This window comes from Saimiri boliviensis, chromosome 2 (genome assembly GCF_048565385.1).
Source record: "Saimiri boliviensis isolate mSaiBol1 chromosome 2, mSaiBol1.pri, whole genome shotgun sequence".
Taxonomy (NCBI): Eukaryota; Metazoa; Chordata; class Mammalia; order Primates; family Cebidae; genus Saimiri; species Saimiri boliviensis.
Window position 1 is genome coordinate 29,853,747 of NC_133450.1, and position 21,130 is coordinate 29,874,876.

Here is a 21,130-nt window from a genome sequence, read left to right on the forward strand (position 1 = left end):
AAACAGCAGGATGCATTAAGATACACAATTGAATTCAAAAGAATCTGTACTACAGCACTCAGCATCTTATCAAGTGTATCGTGGGGATCTCATCTTTAACACAGCAACGTACCATGTACATTAGCTACAGGTGTAAGGGCTAATATGCAATTAAACATTCCTATTCCCAATTCCTTACTCAACTTGATTGCCAAAACTGCAAAGTAAATCTTTTTTAAAAATTAGTTTCACTAAGATATAATTCACAAACCATACTATTGACTCATTTTAAGAGTACAATTAAAATATCTTTAGTTTATTCAGAGTTGTGCAACCAAAACCATGATCAATTTTACATTTCATCACCCCACAAGGAAATCCTATGCCCAATACCAGTCACTTCCCACTTCTAATGTGTTTACTATGAGCTTAAAGGCTTCCATACAAGCTTCCCAGTAAGCACCTGGTAGGTACTAAATAAATATTTGTATAATGAATGAATGACACTACAAATGATAACTGTATTTTTCTCTAGTCCTCTCTTCTGAACTCCAAACCTTCATTTCTAACTGCTTGCTAGGTATCTCCACATGTATATCCAATAGCATCTCAAACCTAACACTGTCCAAAATCCAGATTATTATCTTACCAAACCTGTTCTTCTTCTTATATTATCTGTTTCAATGATCACCCAATCTTCCTCCCACTCAGTTGCAAATTCTAGGTCTTTAAATCTCTCTCACTCTCCATTTTAAAATAATTCTCGTGATTCTCTGTTCCCTATGTAATGCCCTGTTTGGGTTTCTCAGTAACTTCCTACTATACTATTAAAACCGACTTCTAACAGGTCACCCACCTTTAAAATTCCCCTTTCCAACGATCTTTTATGCACCCATTCAAGTTATCTTTCCAAAACACAGAAATGCTTGTCATTCCTATTCAAAGTTCGGTGCCTCAGAATAATTGTCATAACCCTCAGGGTAATCCCCTTCGTTTATACAGAAAAACTCCCCAGAGTTAGAGATGAAGTAACTTGCCAAAAATTAGACATCTATTTAGATGCAAAACGTAAAAAACTACAACCTAAAACTTGACTGCTACTTTAGTTGTCTTTTACTCTGCACCACACTAAGATAACACAAAGTGCAATTTCTCACTTCCTAACAAAAGGCCCGACTTTATTTCCAAATGTTCCTTTTATTTCCTGTAAATATGCTGCGTTGACCTTTGTGCCAACCTAAGTACTAATTCTTAAGTCCCAAGTTAACAATATTTAACTTCCAAATGGTGCCTAAATGCATTTCCGAGCCTCATGAGCAAGTGGGATTAACTTTTAATAAATCGGATTATCTTGAGAAACTTCAGAAGATAAATTTGACGCGAAATGCATAAAAGCTGTAAACACAACCCGCACACTCTCCTCTACTCCCCCAATTGACAGGCAAAGGAGAAACCGGCAGCCCAGCCCAGCCCAGCCCAGCCCAGCCCAGCCCAGCCGAGTAGGCAGCTGTCCCTCTTCCAGACCCAGAAAGTAAGTGGTATGAAAGGAGAGGAAAGCGCTGGACTGAAACGTTCAGGGGAGGGCCTCCTGGCAACCTCTACCCCCAACCACAAAGGCCTTAGTAATAAGGCCCCAAGGTCCGTAGGCAGGCCCCGGCTGCGGGTGTAGTCCGAGAGTCCCCGCCCCGGGGACTCGCTGACTCCGGCTTTCTCAGGACAGACTGTTCCCATGTCCCTGCCCCCAAAACCAAGCAAAGGAGCTGGAAAATCGCCCCTAAAAACTCGCGAGGGGAAGGGCCGAAGCCGCTGGGCTTCAGACTGGCCGCTCCCGAGCCCGCCAGATCCGGGAAGGATGCCCAAAGAAGGCGGTTTCCTCATTCTCTCCCGGGGCGAACGCGGCCCCAGCCCCCAAGTAGCCGGTACTGGCTCCCGCCCTCAAGGGTACTACCTAGCGGAGCAGGTGTGGCCAGGCCCACCTCGGAGTTCACCTTCTAGTTCCGGGCAGCCGGCAGGCCGTCAGTCGGTCCCGAATTCCGTCCACACACAGCGTCTTCCGGCTCCCGCCGGAAGCAGCTCGAGCGCGGGACAGGAAGTTTGGCCGACCCCCCACGCACACACCCACTCTCTTGCCGCAGGGTCTGGCGGCAGCCGCACCGCTCCGGGCCCTGACGTCACGGCTGCTCCCTGCCCAGGCCCACGACGCAAGGCCCAGCCCCTGACAGGAGGAGCCTCAGCCCCGTCCCCATCCCACTCATTCACTCTCGGCCTTCGGGGCTTCTAGGTCCCCGAAACCTGAAAAAACAGGTCAGCTAATTATGTGACGTCACCCCCTCCCCGCAGTAGCGGAGGGAGTAGTTTTTCCCATCGGCGGAGGCGTTGCAATGGATGCAAACGAGAAAGAAAAGATGACTACTTAAACATTTACCAGAGGTCTCAATGGCGAGGACCTCGAAGTTTCACCGCCCTAGAAAGCAACTTGCAGAATCAAGTTTTGCATTATATACGGGACGGGCTATGCAGTGAGTCTGGCTATGCAGTGAGTGAGTGTTGTAATTAGGATGTAAAGAGCTCCTGGATGTCCCAACTGGGGGTTGAACACTTGACTTCCAGGCTGGAAGCCACTGCTTGTTAAAGCTTTATGAGTTAGACTGACTTCTTTAAATTAGATTTAAATATTTACGTATGGAAGAATGAGAGACTCAACTAACGTTGCAGCCGTGGGAATTAAAGGAGTTCTCTTTAAAAAAGCATTTCTAGCCGGGCGTGGTGGCACATGCCTGTAATCCCACCTTCTCGGGAGGCTGAGGCAGGAGAATCGCTGGAATCCGCGAGGCGGAGGTTGCAGTGAGCCGAGATCACACCATTGCACTCCAGCCTGGGCAACAAGAGCGGAACTCCGCCTCAAAAAAAGAAAAAAAAATCATTTTCAAGGTTAAAGATAAGCCTTGATGACAAGTTTGGGTGCACGAATTACTAATGGTGATTTAAAGAAAAGGAGAAATGTTTCAGAGGAAGATAATTCCTCTTTAGAAAAGCAGAGTAGGCCAGGCGCAGTGGCTCACGCCTGTAATCCCAGCACTTTGGGAGGCCGAGGCGGGCGGATCACTTGAGGTTGGGGACCATCCTGACTAAGACGGTGAAACCCCGTCTCTACTAAAAATACAAAAAATGTAGCCAGGCGTGGTGGCACTATCTACTAAAAATACAAAAAAATGAACCAGGCCTGATAGCACGAGCTTGTATCCTAGCTACCTGGGAGGCTGAGGCAGGAGAATCGCTTGAACCGGGGAGACGGAGGTTCCAGTAAGCTGAGATGGCACCACTGCACTCCAGCCTGGGCGACAGAGCGAGACCCTTTCAAAAACAAAAAAGCACTGTGTAAGGTGCCAATCCAGAGTTGAGGATATTGGAGGTTGCAGATGAAGGTCCAGTGCTCAAGAAAGAGGTCGGAAATACAGATGGAGATTTGGGAGTTAGTTAACATACAGAGAAAAGACGAACCCCTCTCAGGAGATGAAATGGTACAGGAAAAGTAACAAGAAAAGGCCACTCAAGTAAACTGGAGAGGCTGATTACCAACACAATTTGAATCTACTGATTACAAATGTTGCATACAAAATTATATTGGCAGGGTGTAGACAATCATAAGCCAAAACATTCAAGAAAATCTTCAGTTTTACTGTTCTGCGAGGATTGATTACAGTTAATAAAACAAACTCTTATTGACATACATCAGTAGGTTCTAAACATTCATGTTTACAAACATTTTTAATTTGCCCAGTCCTGTCATTTTCTGAAGCTGTCTTTGTTGTCAATCTGTTTTTGTTTTTTGAGACAGAGTTTCACTCTTGTCCAGTCTGGAGTGCAATGGCCCAATGTCACCTCACTGCAACCTCCGCCTCCCAGGTTCAAACGATTCTCCAGCCCTAGTCTCCTGACTAGCTGGGATTACAGACACCCACCACCATGCCCAGCTAATTTTTTGTATTTTTTGAGACAGAGTTTCACTCTTGTCCAGTCTGGAGTGCAATGGCCCAATGTCACCTCACTGCAACCTCCGCCTCCCAGGTTCAAACGATTCTCCAGCCCTAGTCTCCTGACTAGCTGGGATTACAGACACCCACCACCATGCCCAGCTAATTTTTTGTATTTTTAGAGACAGGGTTTCACCATGTTGGCCAGGCTGGTCTCGAACTCCTGACCTAAAGTGATCCACCTGCCTCTGCCTCCTAAAGTGCTAGGATTTGAGGCATGAGCCATCGCACCCGGCCATCAGTCTTTTTAATCACCTAAAACTCCAAGTGATGTTTACATCTATCTGTGCTCTCAATCTTTACAACTATTTGACAGTATGTGCCTGCTAACATAAAATAAACATATACTTTTCTCAATATATATTGAGTTTTTAGGCTATAAATTATTTGGCAAAATACAAAGCGATCATCCTTTGGAGTAAATCTATCAACTTAATCAACCTCAGTTATGTATTTTCCCATACTACTCTCGACCCAAAGCTGCTGGTCTTCTATCCCAAAAACTTCCACAAGCTCTGAAACCCCCAATCCTGCTCCCAGTCCCTATGTACACATCATACTATTAAGCCTTTTCTGTCTACAATGTGAAGAAAAGGCCATCTCAATTCTATTCTTACACCAAGTTTCAATTTAAGAATCACGTAAAACATGTCTAGTTCAACAAATCTTTACTAAGTGCTTCTCAGGCATTCTCATTCTATTTTTTAAAGCAATCTATTTTAATAAAAGTTATTACTAAACATTAATTTTAAAAAACTTATTGTGTAAGAGTCATTAATGGTTGTATCAGATCATGTAAAACGTTTCTAGTTTAACAAATCTTTACTAAGCACCTCTCAAGCATTCTATTTTTTAAAAAGTTATTAATTTTTAAAAACATGTATGATTCATTAATGAGTATATCAAATCCCCTATGGCCACTAAAAATAACACCTATGATCACATTTAAATCAAGAGCTACGTATGTCCTAAGGATTTTTTAACGTATCTTTGAAAATACGCAAAATGGGAAAGAAAGCTGTGATTGCCTTGATGATATTTACAGTGATTACAAAGCGATTTCTTCTGAAATGCAAACTATCTGCTTTCCAATGTTACCTCCTGTCATCATGGACTGAAATGCAGCTGGAAAAAGAGAAAATAGGTTATCTGAAAAGATAAATGTCACTGTCACACTTGTTTCCAGAAGATATAACATATAAAATTAGTTTCAATAACTTCTTCAATTATTTTGAATATTAATCACAGAAGAAAACTGTCATGAAAAGAAATCTCAAGTAAAAAGTTATATACAAACTAACCCAATTAACATCTCAAAGAACTTTTACCTATATTGGAAATATTTAATTGGTATCTAACTGGTATGTACATCAATGATCATTCTTTACAGTGTCTGAAGACTAGAGCCAAAAACAAATATGGGAATAAAAGGTCAGTGAAGGGCAAGCATGGTGCCTCATAACTGTAATCACAGCACTTTGGGAAGCCAAAGTGGGCAGATACTTGAGGTCAGGAGTTTGTGACCAGCCTGGCCCATATGGTGAAACCCCATCTCTAATAAAAATACAAAAATCAGCCGGGATTGGTGGTGTGTGCCTGTAGTACCAGCGACTTGGGGGGCTGAGGTGGGAATATTGCTTGAGCCTGGGAGGTAGAGGCTGCAGTGAGCCATGATTGCACCACTGCACTCTAGCCCGGGTGACAAAGCATGACCCTGTCTCAAAATTTTTTAAAAAGGGCCAGGCACTCACACCTGTAAACTCCAGCATTTTGGGAGGCTGAGGCAGGAGGATCACTTGAAGCCAGGAGTTTCCTGGGCAATAATGAGACCCTATTTTTATTTTCCTTTTTTTTTTTTTTTGAGACAGAGTCTAACTCTGTCACCAGGCTAGAGTGCAGTGGCACAATCTTGGCTCACTGCAACCTCTGCCTCCCAGCTTCAAGTGATTCTCCTGCCTCAGCCTCCCCAGTAGCTGGGACTATAGGTGCATGCCACCACGCCTAGCTATTTTTTTGTATTTTTAGTAGAGACAAGGTTTCTATGGAAAATTAAAAAAAAAAAAAAAAAAAAAAGAGCTGAGCATGGTGGCAGTTAATTGTAGTCCCAGCTACTTTGGTGAGAGGATTGCTTGATCCCAGGGGTTCATAAGTTACAGTCAGCTATGATCATGTCACTGCCCTCCAGCCTGGGCAGCAGAACGAGACTATTTCTTTAAAAAAAAAAAAAAAAGAAAAGAATACAAGAAAACACCAGAGAGGTAGTATTAAAAGATAAAAAACTTTGGCCAGGCAAGGTGGCTCATGCCTGTAATCCTAGCACTTTGAGAGGCTGAGGCGGGCAAATCACTTGAGTTCGAGAGTTCAAACTGCCTGGCCAATATGGTGAAACCCCATCTCTACTAAAAATACAAAAATAAACCAGGCACTGTAGTCCCAGCTACTTGGGAGGCTAAGGCAGGAGAATCAATTGATCTTGGGAAGTGAAGGTTGCAGTGAGCCAAGATCACACCACTGCACTCCAGCCTGGGAGACAGAGTAAGACTACGTCTCAAAAAAAAAAAAAAAAAAAGAAAGAAAGAAAAAAAAAAAAGATAAAAGACTTTAGCAGGCGAGTGGCTCATGCCTGTAATCCCAGCACTTTGGGAGGCTGAGGTGGGTGGATCATTGGGTCTGGGGTTTGAGACCAGCCTAACCAACATGGTGAAACCCGTCTCTACTTAAAAATACAAAAATTAGCCAGGTGTGGGGGTGCACACCTGTAATCCCAGCTACTTGGGAGGCTGAGGCAGGAGAACTGCTTGAACCCAGGAGGCAGAGATTGCTGTGAGCCCAGAGCGCACCACTGCACTCCAGCCTCGATGACAGAGTGAGACTCCGTCTCAAAAATTTTAATAAAAATAAAATAAAATAAACAAAAATTTTAAAAAAGACTTCATCTGCTAAGCAGATGAATATAATAAATAAGTTACATTCATCTTACCTCCCATGTTTTCCAATCCGTTTATTACCGTCTCTTTAATCTGTAAATCAAAATAGCTAGATTTAATAGCCTTTGAACTTCAGTGTTTCTATATAATAGTTTCCATACTTACAAAAGCCAGCAATACTATTTAGCACTTTCTGTCTAAAAATAGATATTCTTTATTTCATGTAGATGGCCCAGAAGAGTTTCCTATCAATTGATTTTTTTGAAAGTAATATCCTATTTTCCCATTATTTTAATCTCTTTAATTAGTAACAGATCACAAGCTATACACTCTCTTTAAAAAAAGAAAGAAAAGAAAAGTACAGAAGCACACAAAGGTACAACCTTGCCTATCATTTGCAGGTTTAAAGAATAGCCTAGGCCAGTCTCCCCCAGCACTTTAAGAGGCTGAGATGAGTGGATCACTTGAGATCAGGAGTTCAAGACCAGCTTGGCCAACATGGTAAAACCCCATCACTACTAAAAATACAAAAATTAGCTGAGCAAGTGGCACATGCCTGTAATTTCAGCTACTCAGCAGGCTGAGGCAGGAGAATCGCTTGAACCCAGGAGGTGGAGATTGCCGTGAGCTGAGATTGTACCACTGCACTCCAGCCTGGGTGACACAGCAAGACTCCATCTCAAAAAAAAAAAAAATAGCCTTGGCCAGGTGCAGTGGCTCACGCCTGTAATCCCAGCACTTTGGGAGGCCGAGGCGGGTGGATCACGAGGTCAAGAGATCGAGACCATCCTGGTCAACATGGTGAAACCCCGTCTCTACTAAAAATACAAAAAATTAGCTGGGCATGGTGGTGCGTGCCTGTAATCCCAGCTACTCAGGAGGCTGAGGCAGGAGAATTGCCTGAACTCAGGAGGCGGAGGTTGCGGTGAGCCGAGGTCGTGCCATTGCACTCCAGCCTGGGTAACAAGAGCGAAACTCCGTATCAAAAAAAAAAAAAAAAAATAGCCTAGACCAATATGTCTGAACCCCAGATTAATAACTCCTGATTTTCTTTCTTTTTTTTTTTTTTTGAGGCGGAGTTTCGCTTGTTACCCAGACTGGAGTGCAATGGCACAATCTTGGCTCACCGCACCCTGTGCCTCCTGGATTCAGGCAATTCTCCTGCCTCAGCCTCCCGAGTAGCTGGGACTACAGGCACACGCCACCACACCCAGCTAATTTTTGTATTTTTAGTAGACGGGGTTTCACCTTGTTGACTAGGATGGTCTCAATCTCTTGACCTTGTGATCCACCCGCCTCGGCCTCCCAAAGTGCTGGGATTATAGGCGTGAGCCACCGTGCCCAGCCTTAACTCCTGATTTTCAATCAACAGTTAAGAGATACATTAGAATGTCCAGGGAAGAAGTATGGTGGTATAAGCATTGGGAGGTGCTTACATGATTCTTGAGAAAGCACAGTTCTAACACAGAGTAACATCCCATAAATATCTGTTAAATTAATAAACACAACAATTTTACATTTGGGTGAAAACCTATTGATTCTGTAATATAATCTATGGAAAGTAAAGCTAGAAAATTTTAGCTGAAGGGAATAATAAGCAAGGGTTTCTTAATCAGGAGGCTATACTCACATGGGAGGTAGAGTTAATTTGTAATATTCAGTATACTTTTGTAGGAAGTTTTTTTTTTTTTTTTTTTTTTTTTTTTTTTGAGACGGAGTTTCGCTCTTGTTACCCAGGCTGGAGTGCAATGGCGCGCTCTCGGCTCACCGCAACCTCCGCCTCCTGGGTTCAGGCAATTCTCCTGCCTCAGCCTCCTGAGTAGCTGGGATTACAGGCACGCGCCACCATGCCCAGCTAATTTTTTGTATTTTTAGTAGAGACGGGGTTTCACCATGTTGACCAGGATGGTCTCGATCTTTTGACCTCGTGATCCACCCGCCTCGGCCTCCCAAAGTGCTGGGATTACAGGCTTGAGCCACCGCGCCCGGCTGGAAGTTTCATATAAAACTAATATGTTTGCTATAGTACATTTAAATAATGCAAAATTATATAAAGTAACAGGAAGAATTATATTGACAAAGAACAGAAGTTCTACCTTTAGCTTTCCTTCTTTAAACCACTGACTCAGCTGTAGAATGCCAGGCTCAAATTTGTCTTTATAATTTAACAACAGAAATCTTTCCCTGCAATGAGGAAGAAAAGGATAATGATTAGAGAATATAACAGGAGTGGTATTCCAAGATCAAATCATTCCAGAATTCTACTATCTGTTAATCCTTAAAATACAAAGACTTAATCACATTGAGTCTGGTCAGATACAGTTTTTTTTTTTTTTTTTGGAGATGGAGTCTCTCTCACCCAGGCTGAAGTGCAATGGCACAATCTCGGCTCACTGCAACCTCTGCCTCCCAGGTCAAGCGATTCTCCTGCCTCAGCCTCTCGAGGAGCTGGGATTACAGGTGACTGCCACACTAATTTTTGTATTTTTAGTAGAGCTGGGGTTTCACCATGTTGGCCAGGCTGGTCTCCAACTCCTGACCTTGTGATCCAGCTTCCTCAGCCTTCCAAAGTGCTGGGAGTACAGGTGTGAGTCACCATGACCCCCCCACCTTTTTTTTTTTTTTTTTGAGAAAGAATCTCGCTCTGTTGCCCAGGCTGGAGTGCAGTGGCATGATATTGGCTCACTGCAACCTTCGCCTCCTGGGTTCAAGCAATTCTTCTGCCTCAGCTTCCTGAGTAGCTGGGACTACAGGCACACACCACCACGTCCAGGTAATTATTGTATTTTTAGTAGAGACAGGATTTCACCATACTGGCCAGGTTGATCTGCAACTCCTGACCTCAGGTGATCCACCCTCATCGACCTCCCAAAGTGCTGGGATTATAGGCATGAGCCACCTCGCCCAGCCTAAAGTTTTATTTAATAAAGAAAAAGTATCTATGAAGAACAATAGATTTCATACACATCTATGACATTTAAACCCCCTTGAACCTGGTAATAAGGGCAAAGGGGAAGAACACACCTTGTGATGTTTCTTTCTTTCTGGATTGCCTCTATAGCAGTGGATAGCGGGGGAGGATAAGGCACATCTTTGTTGTACTGAGAAATCTGACCACACAGTATGATGTGGCTGTTCTCATTCATCTGCATAGAGAAAACCGATGATAAAATATCCCTTTCCTACGTGTACTGATTTTATAGCTGCCACGACGAAAGCCTCCTTGACTATTTATTCATCCTTTTTTGTCAACTAATTCAATTTTTTTTTTTTTTTTTTTTGAGACGGGGTTTTGCTCTTGTTACCCAGGCTGGAGTGCAATGGCACGATCTCGGCTCACCGCAACCTCCGCCTCCTGGGTTCAGGCAATTCTCTTGCCTCAGCCTCCTGAGTAGCTGGGATTACAGGCACGCGCCACCATGCCCAGCTAATTTTTTGTATTTTTAGTAGAGACGGGGTTTCACCATGTTGACCAGGATGGTCTCGATCTCTTGACCTCGTGATCCACCCGCCTCGGCCTCCCAAAGTGCTGGGATTACAGGCTTGAGCCACTGCGCCCAGTCCTAATTCAATTTTTTTTTAAGATTTACCTGTTAGAGGTATTTAAGATTTTAAGTAGTTCAAAATAATTACATTCCAAAGGAACATAGAGGCAAATAAATGTTTGGTAATCAGCAAAAGAATTACATTAGTTGTTATTGCTACTTATTAGTGGTAGAACTGTATTTTTTTAGATTTCAATAATTTATTATCAACTGCAAATAATTTTACATGCAGCAAAGGACTATGTAGTGTTAATACCTCATTTTGATATTTTATAATATTGTTAATAAATATACATAAATACATGCAGTCTATGAAACCCATTATCTATACAAGGTCTGGGGCCATGGCTGTGAGTTGGTCAGTGGTGAGTTAGGGGTCAGAATGTCACCATTTCAACAATGCAAATGTAATTTTTCACAAAAATAAACCAAAAGTGAAAAATACAATATTCGTAGCAAATAACTGAAATCGAAGTTCATAGTACAAATCTGCACGTGAATGGAAGTAGATACCAGCAAGCTCCTTTGTATCACTTAAATATAATACTGATCATCACATTATGTCACAATAATCCCTCCAATTTTATAAATTTTTTTTCAGTATTAGGTAAAAATATATCATAACATATAAAATGCAGTATTCAAATTTGTAATAGAAATCAGCAAACAACCTGACTTATCACTGTATCACTGATGTCACCACCAACATTGTCAAAATAAACATCCACTCCAGCTGGGCATGATTCACGGAGCTGTTCTGCCACATTCTCTTTTTTATAATTAATTGCAGCATCAAAGCCCAGTTCTGAGGTCAAAAGGATGCATTTCTCACGTGTTCCACAAATTCCCACCACTCTGGAACAACCTAATAAACGGCCAATCTAAGGGAGAAATTTGAAAATTAAATGGCTTTGTCACATCAAAATGTAAAAATGTAAAAGTATACAAGATATTACAGGTATATGACAGTGTTCATTACAATTTAAGTTAGATTAAGCCGCTTTTAATGAAAATTCACTTGAAACTAAAAGAACTGAGGGCAGACAATGTCATCCTAAAAAAAATTATTAAAATTGAATAAAGCTAGATTTATGTTCCTTAACATATGATGAGGATTATCACAATAAACACATCGTTAGTTGAAAATATCCTAAACAAAAAATGCATTTAATATGTCTTTTTTTGTTTGTTTCTTTTCCTCTTCTTTTGTTTTTTTTTTTGGCATTTAATATGTCTAACCTACTGAACATCATAGCTTAGCCTAGCCTACCTAAAACATGCTTAGAACAGCTATGGCTGGGCAAAATCATCTGGCAACACAGTACACCATAGAGTAACACTCATTACCCTCATGACCACGTGGCTGACCAGGAGCTACAGCTTGTTGCTGCTGCCCAGCATCTCAAGAGAGTGTCATACTGATATCACTAGCCTGAGAAAAGACCAAAATTCAACATTCAAAGTACGGCTTCTACTAAATACATAGGGCTTTTGTGTCTTTGTAAAGTAGATCCATCATAAGTTGGGGACCATCTGTAGTTTAAATGTTAAAATACCACAATTTTTGGCTTGCACTCATTGAAAAATATAAAATCAAAGAAGAAATAATAATTAAATTAAAAAAATAGAATTTCGGCCAGGCACAGTGGCTCATGCCTATAATCCCAGCACTTTGGGAGGCCGAGGTGTGCAGATCACCAGGTCAGGCATTCAAGACCAGCCTGGCCAATATGGTGAAATCCCATCTCTACTAAAAAAAAAAAAGAAAAAAAAAAAAGAAAAAAATTAGCTGGGCATGGTGGTGCGTGCCTGTAATCCCAGTTACTGGAGAGGCTGACATAGGAGAATCACTTGAACCCAGGTGGCAGAGGTTGCAGTGAGCTGAGATCACGCCACTGTACTCCAGCCTGGGCAACAGAGTGAGACTACATCTAAAAAAAAAAATAAAAAGAAAAACAAAATTTAACAATTTAAATCTGATTTCATAAAAGGAATAATCAGATCCAAAACATCACACAAAATTCATTATTTTTCAAACTTGTAACAAACTAAAATCACAGCTCAGACACAATGTTTGTTTTTAATGGTTTCACATTATAAAGGCTATTACTTATAAAAGGATGTAGTTTTATAAGATTATTTTTTTTCTTTTAAAGAGACAGGGTCTCACTCTGTCACCCAGGCTGGAGTACGGTGATGCAATCATAGCTCACTGTAACTTCGAATTCTTGGGCTCAAGTACTCTTCCTGCCTCAGCCTCTCAAGTAGCTAGAATAACAGGCATGTCACCGTGCTGGGCTAATTTATTGACTACAGAGTCTTACTATGTTGCCTAGGCTGGCCTTGAGCTCCCTCCTCAAGTAGTCCTGTCACCCTGGCCTCCCAAAGCACTGGGGTTGCAGGCATGAGCCACTGAGCCAGGCCCACTTCATAAAATTCTATCAAAATGTTTACATTTCTAGAATTCATTAAGTGCTTTCTTATTTGAGAATATTAATTTAAAATGTGAGTTTGACTTTTAATTCATGGAATTCCAAACAGCTTCTCTATCATTCTCTTCCTTATAATAATGAAAGCAAAGCCTTAGCATTTACTACATCTATTTTTGGTTAACAGAGGATAAGACACTAAAATCTACATTTTTCATACTGTTACTAAGAGAGTCTATGTGGGTGAAACACCATCTATACAAGAAATGTGTGAAAGTCATTATAAATTTATTCAATTTTGCCCAGGCATGGTAGCTCATGCCTATAATCCCAGCACTTTGGGAGGCCGAGGCAGGTGTTCTCTTGAGGCCAGGAGTTTGAGACCAGCCTGGCCAACATGGCAAAACCCCATCTCTACTAAAAATACAAAAATTAGCCAGGTGTAGCAGTACACACCTGTAGTCCCAGCTACTCCTGAGGCTGAGGCATGAAAAAAAAGTTATCCAATTTTATACTTTTTTTTTTTTTTTTTTTTTTTTTTTGAGACGGAGTTTCGCTCTTGTTAACCCAGGCTGGAGTGCAATGGCACGATCTCGGCTCACCGCAACCTCCGCCTCCTGGGTTCAGGCAATTCTCCTGCCTCAGCCTCCTGAGTAGCTGGGATTACAGGCACACGCCACCATGCCCAGCTAATTTTTTGTATTTTTAGTAGAGACGGGGTTTCACCATGTTGACCAGGCTGGTCTCGATCTCTTGACCTCGTGATCCACCCGCCTCGGCCTCCCAAAGTGCTGGGATTACAGGCTTGAGCCACCGCGCCCGGCCCCAATTTTATACTTTAAATGACATACATATATCTGGAATTTCAATTATGAATTATAATAATCCTCAAATAATCAGAAAATCAAATAATTCTCAGAAACTTTACCTGCCCAGCCAAGGATCCACAGGCACCTGCAGCCCCACTGACAACCATTGTCTGATTAGATCCAGCAGTTATATGACCTTTCTCCTGTATTCCAATCAAGGAAGTCAAACCAGGCATACCTATAGCTCCAAGAAAATATGAAAGGTGTCCATCCACAAGTTGTGGGTCTACCTAAAATAAAATATATGCCCTTTTAGAATAATACTAGGAATTCCTGTTTTGAGACAACAGAGTAGAGACAATGTGTATGAACTGAATTGTGTCCCACACAAAATTTATATATTAAAGCCTTAAGCCCCAATGTGACTCTATTTGGAGATGGGGACACAGCAAGAATGTGGCCATCTGCAATCCAGGAGGGGAGGCCTCACCAGAAAACAAATTTTCCAGAACTCTGATCTTGGACTTCTAGCTTGCAGAACTGTGAGAAAATAAATTTCTGTTGTTTAAATCACCCAGCCTGTAGTATTTTGTTACAGCAGTCTGTCCATCAGTATAATAAACAACCCAATATGGTTTCTAGAAGAGTAAACCATTCTTCAATCTTGCTAAAATTCTAAAATTTATTTGTAAAGAGTAAAAAACTATATTACTTCTCTATATTAAAAAGAAACAAAAAAACATTCCCACATAAGAGACCAAATAGTCTTTCTTGTTAATGCCCCACTATGAAAAAAAAGGAAATGCTTAACACAAAAATACTTGCCAACATTGATTTTTAAGTCTCTGAGCAATTCCAACGTAAACATTTACCTATAAAAATCAACTCAGGCCAGGTGAGGTGGCTCATGCCTGTAATCCCAGCACTTTGGGAGGCCGAGGTAGGTAGATCATGAGGTCAAAAGTTCAAGACCATCCTGGCCAAGATGCTGAAACCCATCTCTACTAAAAATACAAAAAGTAGCCAGGCATGGTAGTGGGCCCCTGTAATCCCAGCTACTCGAGAGGGTGAGGCAGGAGAATCGCTTGAACCCAGATGGCATTGTTTACAGTGAGCTAAGATCACACTACTGCACTCAAGCCTGGATTACAAAGCCATACTCTGACACACAAAAAGAAAGAAAGATAAAAAAATCAACTCAAACTCCAACAGTTCTCATTATTGACGCTTAAAATGTACCATAAAGGCTGGGCGCAGTGGTTCACACCTGTAATCCCAGCACTTTGTGGGGCTGAGGCAGAAGGATCAGTTGAGGCCAGGAGTTCAGACCAGCCTGGGCAACATGATGAGACTCTGTTTCTATAAAAAGTTTAATAAAAATGGCTAGGTGCAGTGATTCATGCCTCTAATCCCAGCATTTTGGGAGGCCAAGGCGGACAGATCACTTGAGGTCAGGAGTTTGAGATTAGCCTGGCCAACATGGCAAAACCTTGTCTCTACTAAAAATACAAAAAATTAGCCGGGTGTGGTGGTGTATGTTTATCTGTAATCCCAGCTACTCAGGAGACTGAGGTGAGAGGATAGCTTGAACCCAGGAGGCCAGAGGTTGCAGTGAGCCAAGGTCACTCCACTGCACTCCAGCCTGGGTGACAGAGTAAGATGCTGCCTCAAAAAATAAAAAATAAAAATAAACGTCATTAGCAGACCCAGCCAGGCTATGCCTATTCTTTTGGAGGCTACTCTGAAACAACTTCTATTATGTGAGCGACTTTCTCTACAATAAGATAACCTTTGTTCACCATGCCATTCCTCCCCTTTCCCTTCTTGTCGTCATTTCCCCAAAAGGCCTCAAGCCCCATTCCTTTGCACTATAAAAACTTCAGTCAGACACAGTGGCTCATGTCTGTAATCTCTGCACTTTGGGAGGCTGTGGTGGAAGGATTACTTGAACCTAGGAGTTTGAGACCAGCCAAGGCAACACAGTGAGACCCTATCTCTAAAATAAACAAACAAGCACAGAAACAAACAAACAAAAAACCCTTCAACCATCAGGCCCCTCCTTTAAGTCTCCCATTCTGTGAGGCTCCAGTGCATATGCATGAATTAAAATGTTTTTTCCCGGGCGTGGTGGCTCAAGCCTGTAATCCCAGCACTTTGGGAGGCCGAGGCGGGTGGATCACGAGGTCAAGAGATCGAGACCATCCCGGTCAACATAGTGAAACCCTGTCTCTACTAAAAATACAAAAAATTAGCTGGGCATGGTGGCGCATGCCTGTAATCCCAGCTACTCAGGAGGCTGAGGCAGGAGAATTGCCTGAACCCAGGAGGCGGAGGTTGCGGTGAGCCGAGATCGCACCATTGCACTCCAGCCTGGGTAACAAGAAGGAAACTCCGTCTCAAAAACAAACAAACAAACAAAAAAAAAAAAAAAAATTTTTTTTCTCCTCTGCTTCATGAAACTTATAACTCAAGTTTAAAAAGAAAAAAATAAAGAAAAAATAATATTCACATCCACAATGCTCAAAAAAAAAAAAGAAAAAAGATAAAACAATAAATAAAATGGTTTTTCTCTTGTTAATCTCCTTATTATCAGTTTAATAGGCCTAAGTAACAAATCCTCAGAAGGAATATTGGAATATTTAAACTTCCCTACACAGCTAACAGTGGAAAAGGAACAAAGGCTTTCGGCATTTTAGCAGCTAGCTAAAAGAAAACATATGCTTTTATTTTTCTCTGATTACAAACACAACTGAGTATCAAATGCACAAAGTGAGAATTACACAGGGAAAAAAATCAGATATTTTCATATATATATCACCTTTTCGAGGCTATTTCCATCCAGAATAACCTTGCTCTGCCAGGGCCAATAGAAAGAAGTCACAAAATCGCCTTTAGTCAACTTTGTGTGTTTGCTTTCTTCTATAATTCCAATACCTCCACCATCAACCACTTGAGATAGCCGCCAAGGTGTTAAATAATCAGTGCCAGTGTCTTCATTCATTCTACAACGCTAAAAAAAAAAAAAAAAAAAAAAAAATTGAGATAATTTTATCCAATGTCAAACCACTCGAATTCACCCAGTGACTAAAAGTATATAATGAGTAGTGTATCACATACAATACACAAAAATCAATTCAAAATAGATTAAAGATTTAAACATAAGACCTGAAACAACATGGTGACTATAGTTAATGACAATGTATTGTATATTTGAAAACAGGCCAGGTGGCTCACACCTGTAATCTCAGCACTCTGGGAGGCCAAGGCGGGTGGATCACCTGAGGAATTCAAGACCAGCCTGCCCAACAAGGTGAAACCCCATCTCTACAAAAATACAAAAATTACCTGGGCATGATGGGCAGGTGTCGGTAATCCTAGCTACTCAGGAGGCTGAGGTGGAAGAATCGCTTGAACCTAGGAGGCGGAGGTTGCAGTGAGCTGAGATTGCACCACTGCACTCCAGGCTGGGTGACAGAGTGAGAGTCCATCTCAAAAAAAAAAAAAGAAACTTGCCAAAAGGATAAATTCTAAGTGTTCTCACCACAAACAATAAGTATATGATGTAACCCACGTTAATTAGCATGTTAGTATGATATAGCTACTACACAATGTAAACATATTTCAAAATATCATGTTGTACACCATTAACAGACAATTTTGTTTTTGAGACGAAGTCTCACCCCATCACCCAGGCTGGAGTGCAGTGGTGCCATCTCAACTCACTGCAACCTCTGCCTCCCGGGTTCAAGCGATTCTTATGCCTTAGCCTCCCCAGTAGCTGGGACTACAGGCATGTACTACCATGCCTGGCTTATTTTTGTATTTTTAGTAGAGATGGGGTTTCACCAAATTGGCCAGTCTGGTTGTCTCGAACTCCTGACCTCATGATCCACCTACCTTGGCCTCCAAAAGTGCTGGGATTATAGGCATGAGCCACCATGCATGGCAACAATTTTTATTTGTCAATAAATTTGTTTTTAAATAAAAAATGTTTAAGTTGTAGTGATAGTTGCAAAGCTCCGTGAATATTCAAAAGTGACTGAATTGTACATTTAAATGCATGAAATGTATGCTACTGAATAAAGCTAAAATTTTTGAAGAATTACTTCAGAAAATTAAAGTAATATTATACACAATATACTAGCAAAAATAATACAAAATACTTTTTTTGATGGTTTCAAGGGATTGTGGCCAATTAGATACACTCACATGTTGCTGATATAATATAACTATTTTTTTATGGAAAACAAACTAGCAACCATATAGGCCATAAAACTTGATTTCTTTTGGGCTAGCAATTCTGTCTCCCCACTGAAAATAACCCAAAAAGAAGTGACCAAGCACTTTCCCTATTTCATGCCCCCTAACTACAGATGAACGTTCTCTTCACCTCTCAAAGACAGCGTGCCACAGTCGGACCACACCCTGTCTCAAGAGGAGGGCTATCAACTTCTCTCGGTAGCAGTCAAGGCTCTCTTCCTTTTGCCTCTATCATGAAATCCAAAATGTACAGGACCACAGCGTGGACCAGGAAATGGAAGACATGGAAGGACTCTTGATTAAGGGGTTCCATGTGGTTCAGTTTACCCGGGTAAAAAACAAAACAGAGAATTAATGCAGAAGCTCCTGTAAGAATACATTTACTTCTGCTTGTGTGCCACCTCCCATCTATTCCTTAAAAGCAAGCGCAGCCATAGACACTGGCCAGACCAAGGGCCTGATACTTAAACACAGCTAGTAGAAAAAATGGAAATAAGTTCTGTGAGATATAGGGGAAAAAAATCTACTTTTTTTCCTACCTACTTTCACTCACCACTCAACACAACACTTCTAAAAACAGATGTGGAAGGGTATTTCCCTACACACTAACCAAGCAATTCTGCAGAGGAGGTCAACTGGGTGTCCCCTAATTCAATTCAATTCAACTCTGATACTATCTACCTGGATATAGTGTCAGGTCCCATAGATGAAGGGCTCAGTCCCTACTTCAGATGCCAATCTTAAATCTTAGGTTATGGTCTGTACTTCTGACAAACTGGCTATAAATCAGTGTCTCCATTCTACCCTCTCCTTTGCTTTAATTTGTTAGAGCACCTCAAGAACTCAGAGAAATACTTTACTTAAACTTACCGTTTATTATACAGTATATCACAAAGGATACAGATAAATAGCCAAATAAAAATAAAAATTAAAAAAAGACCAAACGGCCAGGTGCAGTGGCTCACACCTGTAATCCCAGCACTTTGGGAGGCTGAGGTGGGCAGATCATGAGGTCAAGAGATCGAGACCATGCTGGCCAACATGGTAAAACCTCGTCTCTACTAAAACACACAAAAATTAGCTGGGCGTGGTGGTGTGCGCCTGTAGTCCCAGCTACTCGGGAGGCTGAGGCAAGAGAATTGCTTGAACCCAGGAGGTGTAGGTTGCAGTGAGCAGAGATCGTGCCACTGCACTCCAGCCTGGCGACAGAGCTAGACTCCGTCTCAAAAAAAAAAAAAGAAAGAAAAAAAAAGAGACCAAAAAAACCCCCCAAAAACAAATTAATGAATAAAAAAAAAAATGAACAGCCAAATATAAGAGATGCATGGAGCAAAGTATACAGGAAAAGGCAAGGAGTTTCCACACCCTCTCCAGTACACCACCCTACAGGAATCTCCATATGTTCAGCTATCTGGAAACTCCTTAACCAGGTCTTTTGGGGTTTTGATGAAGGTTTCTTTATATAAGCATGATTGATTAAATCACTGCCCATTGGTGATAAACTCAATCTTCATCCCTGTCCACTACCTGATGTATGACTAAAGTTCCAAACTCTGAGCATTTGGTTGGTTGCCTTGGTAACCAGCCCCCATCCTGAGGCTATTCAGGAGCCCCCAGCCACTAGTCATCTCATTAGCATACAAAAAGACATCTTGGAGATTCCAAGGGCTTTAGGAATTGTGTGCCAGCAAAGAGTAAGAACACCAAATATTTCCTATTATAAATCACAATATCACACAAGTAATCCCCTATAGCTAAACAAATGATGTTAATACAATAGAATGTTATTAACCACCAAAATAATAATATTTGAACTAGTTTTTCATATAAAGTCACTTAAAGAATATGAAAATGCGTGGTATGTTGGCTCACACCTGTAATCCAAGTACTTTGGTAGGCTGAGGCTGGCGGATCACTTAAGGTCAGGAGTTCCAGACCAGCCTGACAAACATGGAGAAACCCAGTCTCTACTAAAAATACAAAATTAGCCAGGTGTAGTGGCGCATGCCTGTAGTCCCAGTTACTCGGGAGGCTGAGGCAGAAGAATTGCTTGAACCCAGTAGGCAGAGGTTGCGGTAAGCCGAGATCACATCATTCCACAACAGCCTGGGCAAAAAGAGCGAAACTCTGTTTAAAAAAAAAAAAAGATTATAAAAGCCACCTGGGGCCGGGCGCGGTGGCTCAAGCCTGTAATCCCAGCACTTTGGGAGGCCGAGGCGGGTGGATCACGAGGTCAAGAGATCGAGACCATCCCGGTCAACATAGTGAAACCCCGTCTCTACTAAAAATACAAAAAATTAGCTGGGCATGGTGACACGTGCCTGTAATCCCAGGTACTCAGGAGGCTGAGGCAGGAGAATTGCCTGAACCCAGGAGGCGGAGGTTGTAGTGAGCCGAGATCGCGCCATTGCACTCCAGCCTGGGTAACAAGAGCGAAACTCCGCCTCAAAAAAAAAAAAAAATTAAAAATTAAAATAAATAAATAAATAAATAAATAAAAGCACACCTGTAAACCCACCACTTTGGAAGGCTGAGGCAGGATGATCGCTTGAAGCCCAGACTTTGAGACCAGCCTGGCCAACACAGCAAGACCCCTCACTCTACCAAATGAAAATAAAAATTTTTTAAATAATAAAAAAGAATATGGAAGCCAAGTTGTATATGCACATTAAGGATAATCATGTAAAATACTTTGTACACATGATGATAAATTTTAGCTGTAAATTGGGACTAATATAAAATCTCAATTATTTAATGTTTGTTAGATTCCTTTTTCCTTTTTAAAGTTGCTTAAGAGGCCCAGCACAGTGGCTCACGTCTGTAAATCCTGTCTCTACTAAAAATACAAAATTTAGCCGTGCACCACCACACCTGGCTAATTTTTGTATTTTTAGTAGAGACAAGGTTTCCCATGTTGGCCAGGCTGGTCTCAAACTCCTGATCTCAGGTGATCCACCTGCCTCAGCCTCCTAGAGCACTAGGATTTACAGATGTGAGCCACTGGGCCAGGCCTCTTAAGCAACTTTATGTCTGTAATCCCAGTTACTGAGGAGGCTGAGGCAGGAGAATTGCTTGAACCCGGGAGGCAGAGGTGGCAGTAAGCCGAGATCATGCCACTATACAGAGCGAGACTCCATATCAAAAAAA

At 41.7% G+C, this 21,130-nt stretch overlaps 2 protein-coding genes across 10 annotated transcripts in view; both read right to left on the reverse strand.

The window, feature by feature from the left end:
- ZNF410 (zinc finger protein 410) overlaps window positions 1-3,548 on the reverse strand; it is a 50,410-nt gene extending 46,862 nt beyond the window's left edge. For 2 of the 8 annotated variants that reach the window (XM_010335251.3, XM_074392995.1), the window contains exon 1: window positions 1,928-2,735. The gene's annotated coding sequence lies outside the window, so the exon portion shown is untranslated. Of the gene's footprint in view, window positions 1-1,927; window positions 2,738-2,768 lie in introns of those variants that run through there. The other 6 variants (XM_074392992.1, XM_010335253.3, XM_003924530.4 and 3 more) reach the window with 6 other exon arrangements.
- Window positions 3,549-3,636: 88 nt separating this feature from the next.
- PTGR2 (prostaglandin reductase 2) overlaps window positions 3,637-21,130 on the reverse strand; it is a 40,710-nt gene continuing 23,216 nt past the window's right edge. Inside the window, exons 4-10 of one of the 2 annotated variants that reach the window (XM_039468998.2) lie at window positions 16,542-16,733; window positions 13,843-14,013; window positions 11,157-11,366; window positions 9,965-10,086; window positions 9,037-9,124; window positions 6,994-7,033; window positions 3,637-5,138 (exon numbers count right to left, since the gene is read on the reverse strand). In XM_039468998.2, coding sequence (XP_039324932.1) covers window positions 5,062-5,138; window positions 6,994-7,033; window positions 9,037-9,124; window positions 9,965-10,086; window positions 11,157-11,366; window positions 13,843-14,013; window positions 16,542-16,733 — 900 coding nt within the window. In that variant the 3' untranslated portion in view covers window positions 3,637-5,061. The remainder of the gene's footprint in view (window positions 5,139-6,993; window positions 7,034-9,036; window positions 9,125-9,964; window positions 10,087-11,156; window positions 11,367-13,842; window positions 14,014-16,541; window positions 16,734-21,130) is intronic. The other variant, XM_039469000.2, reaches the window with a different exon arrangement.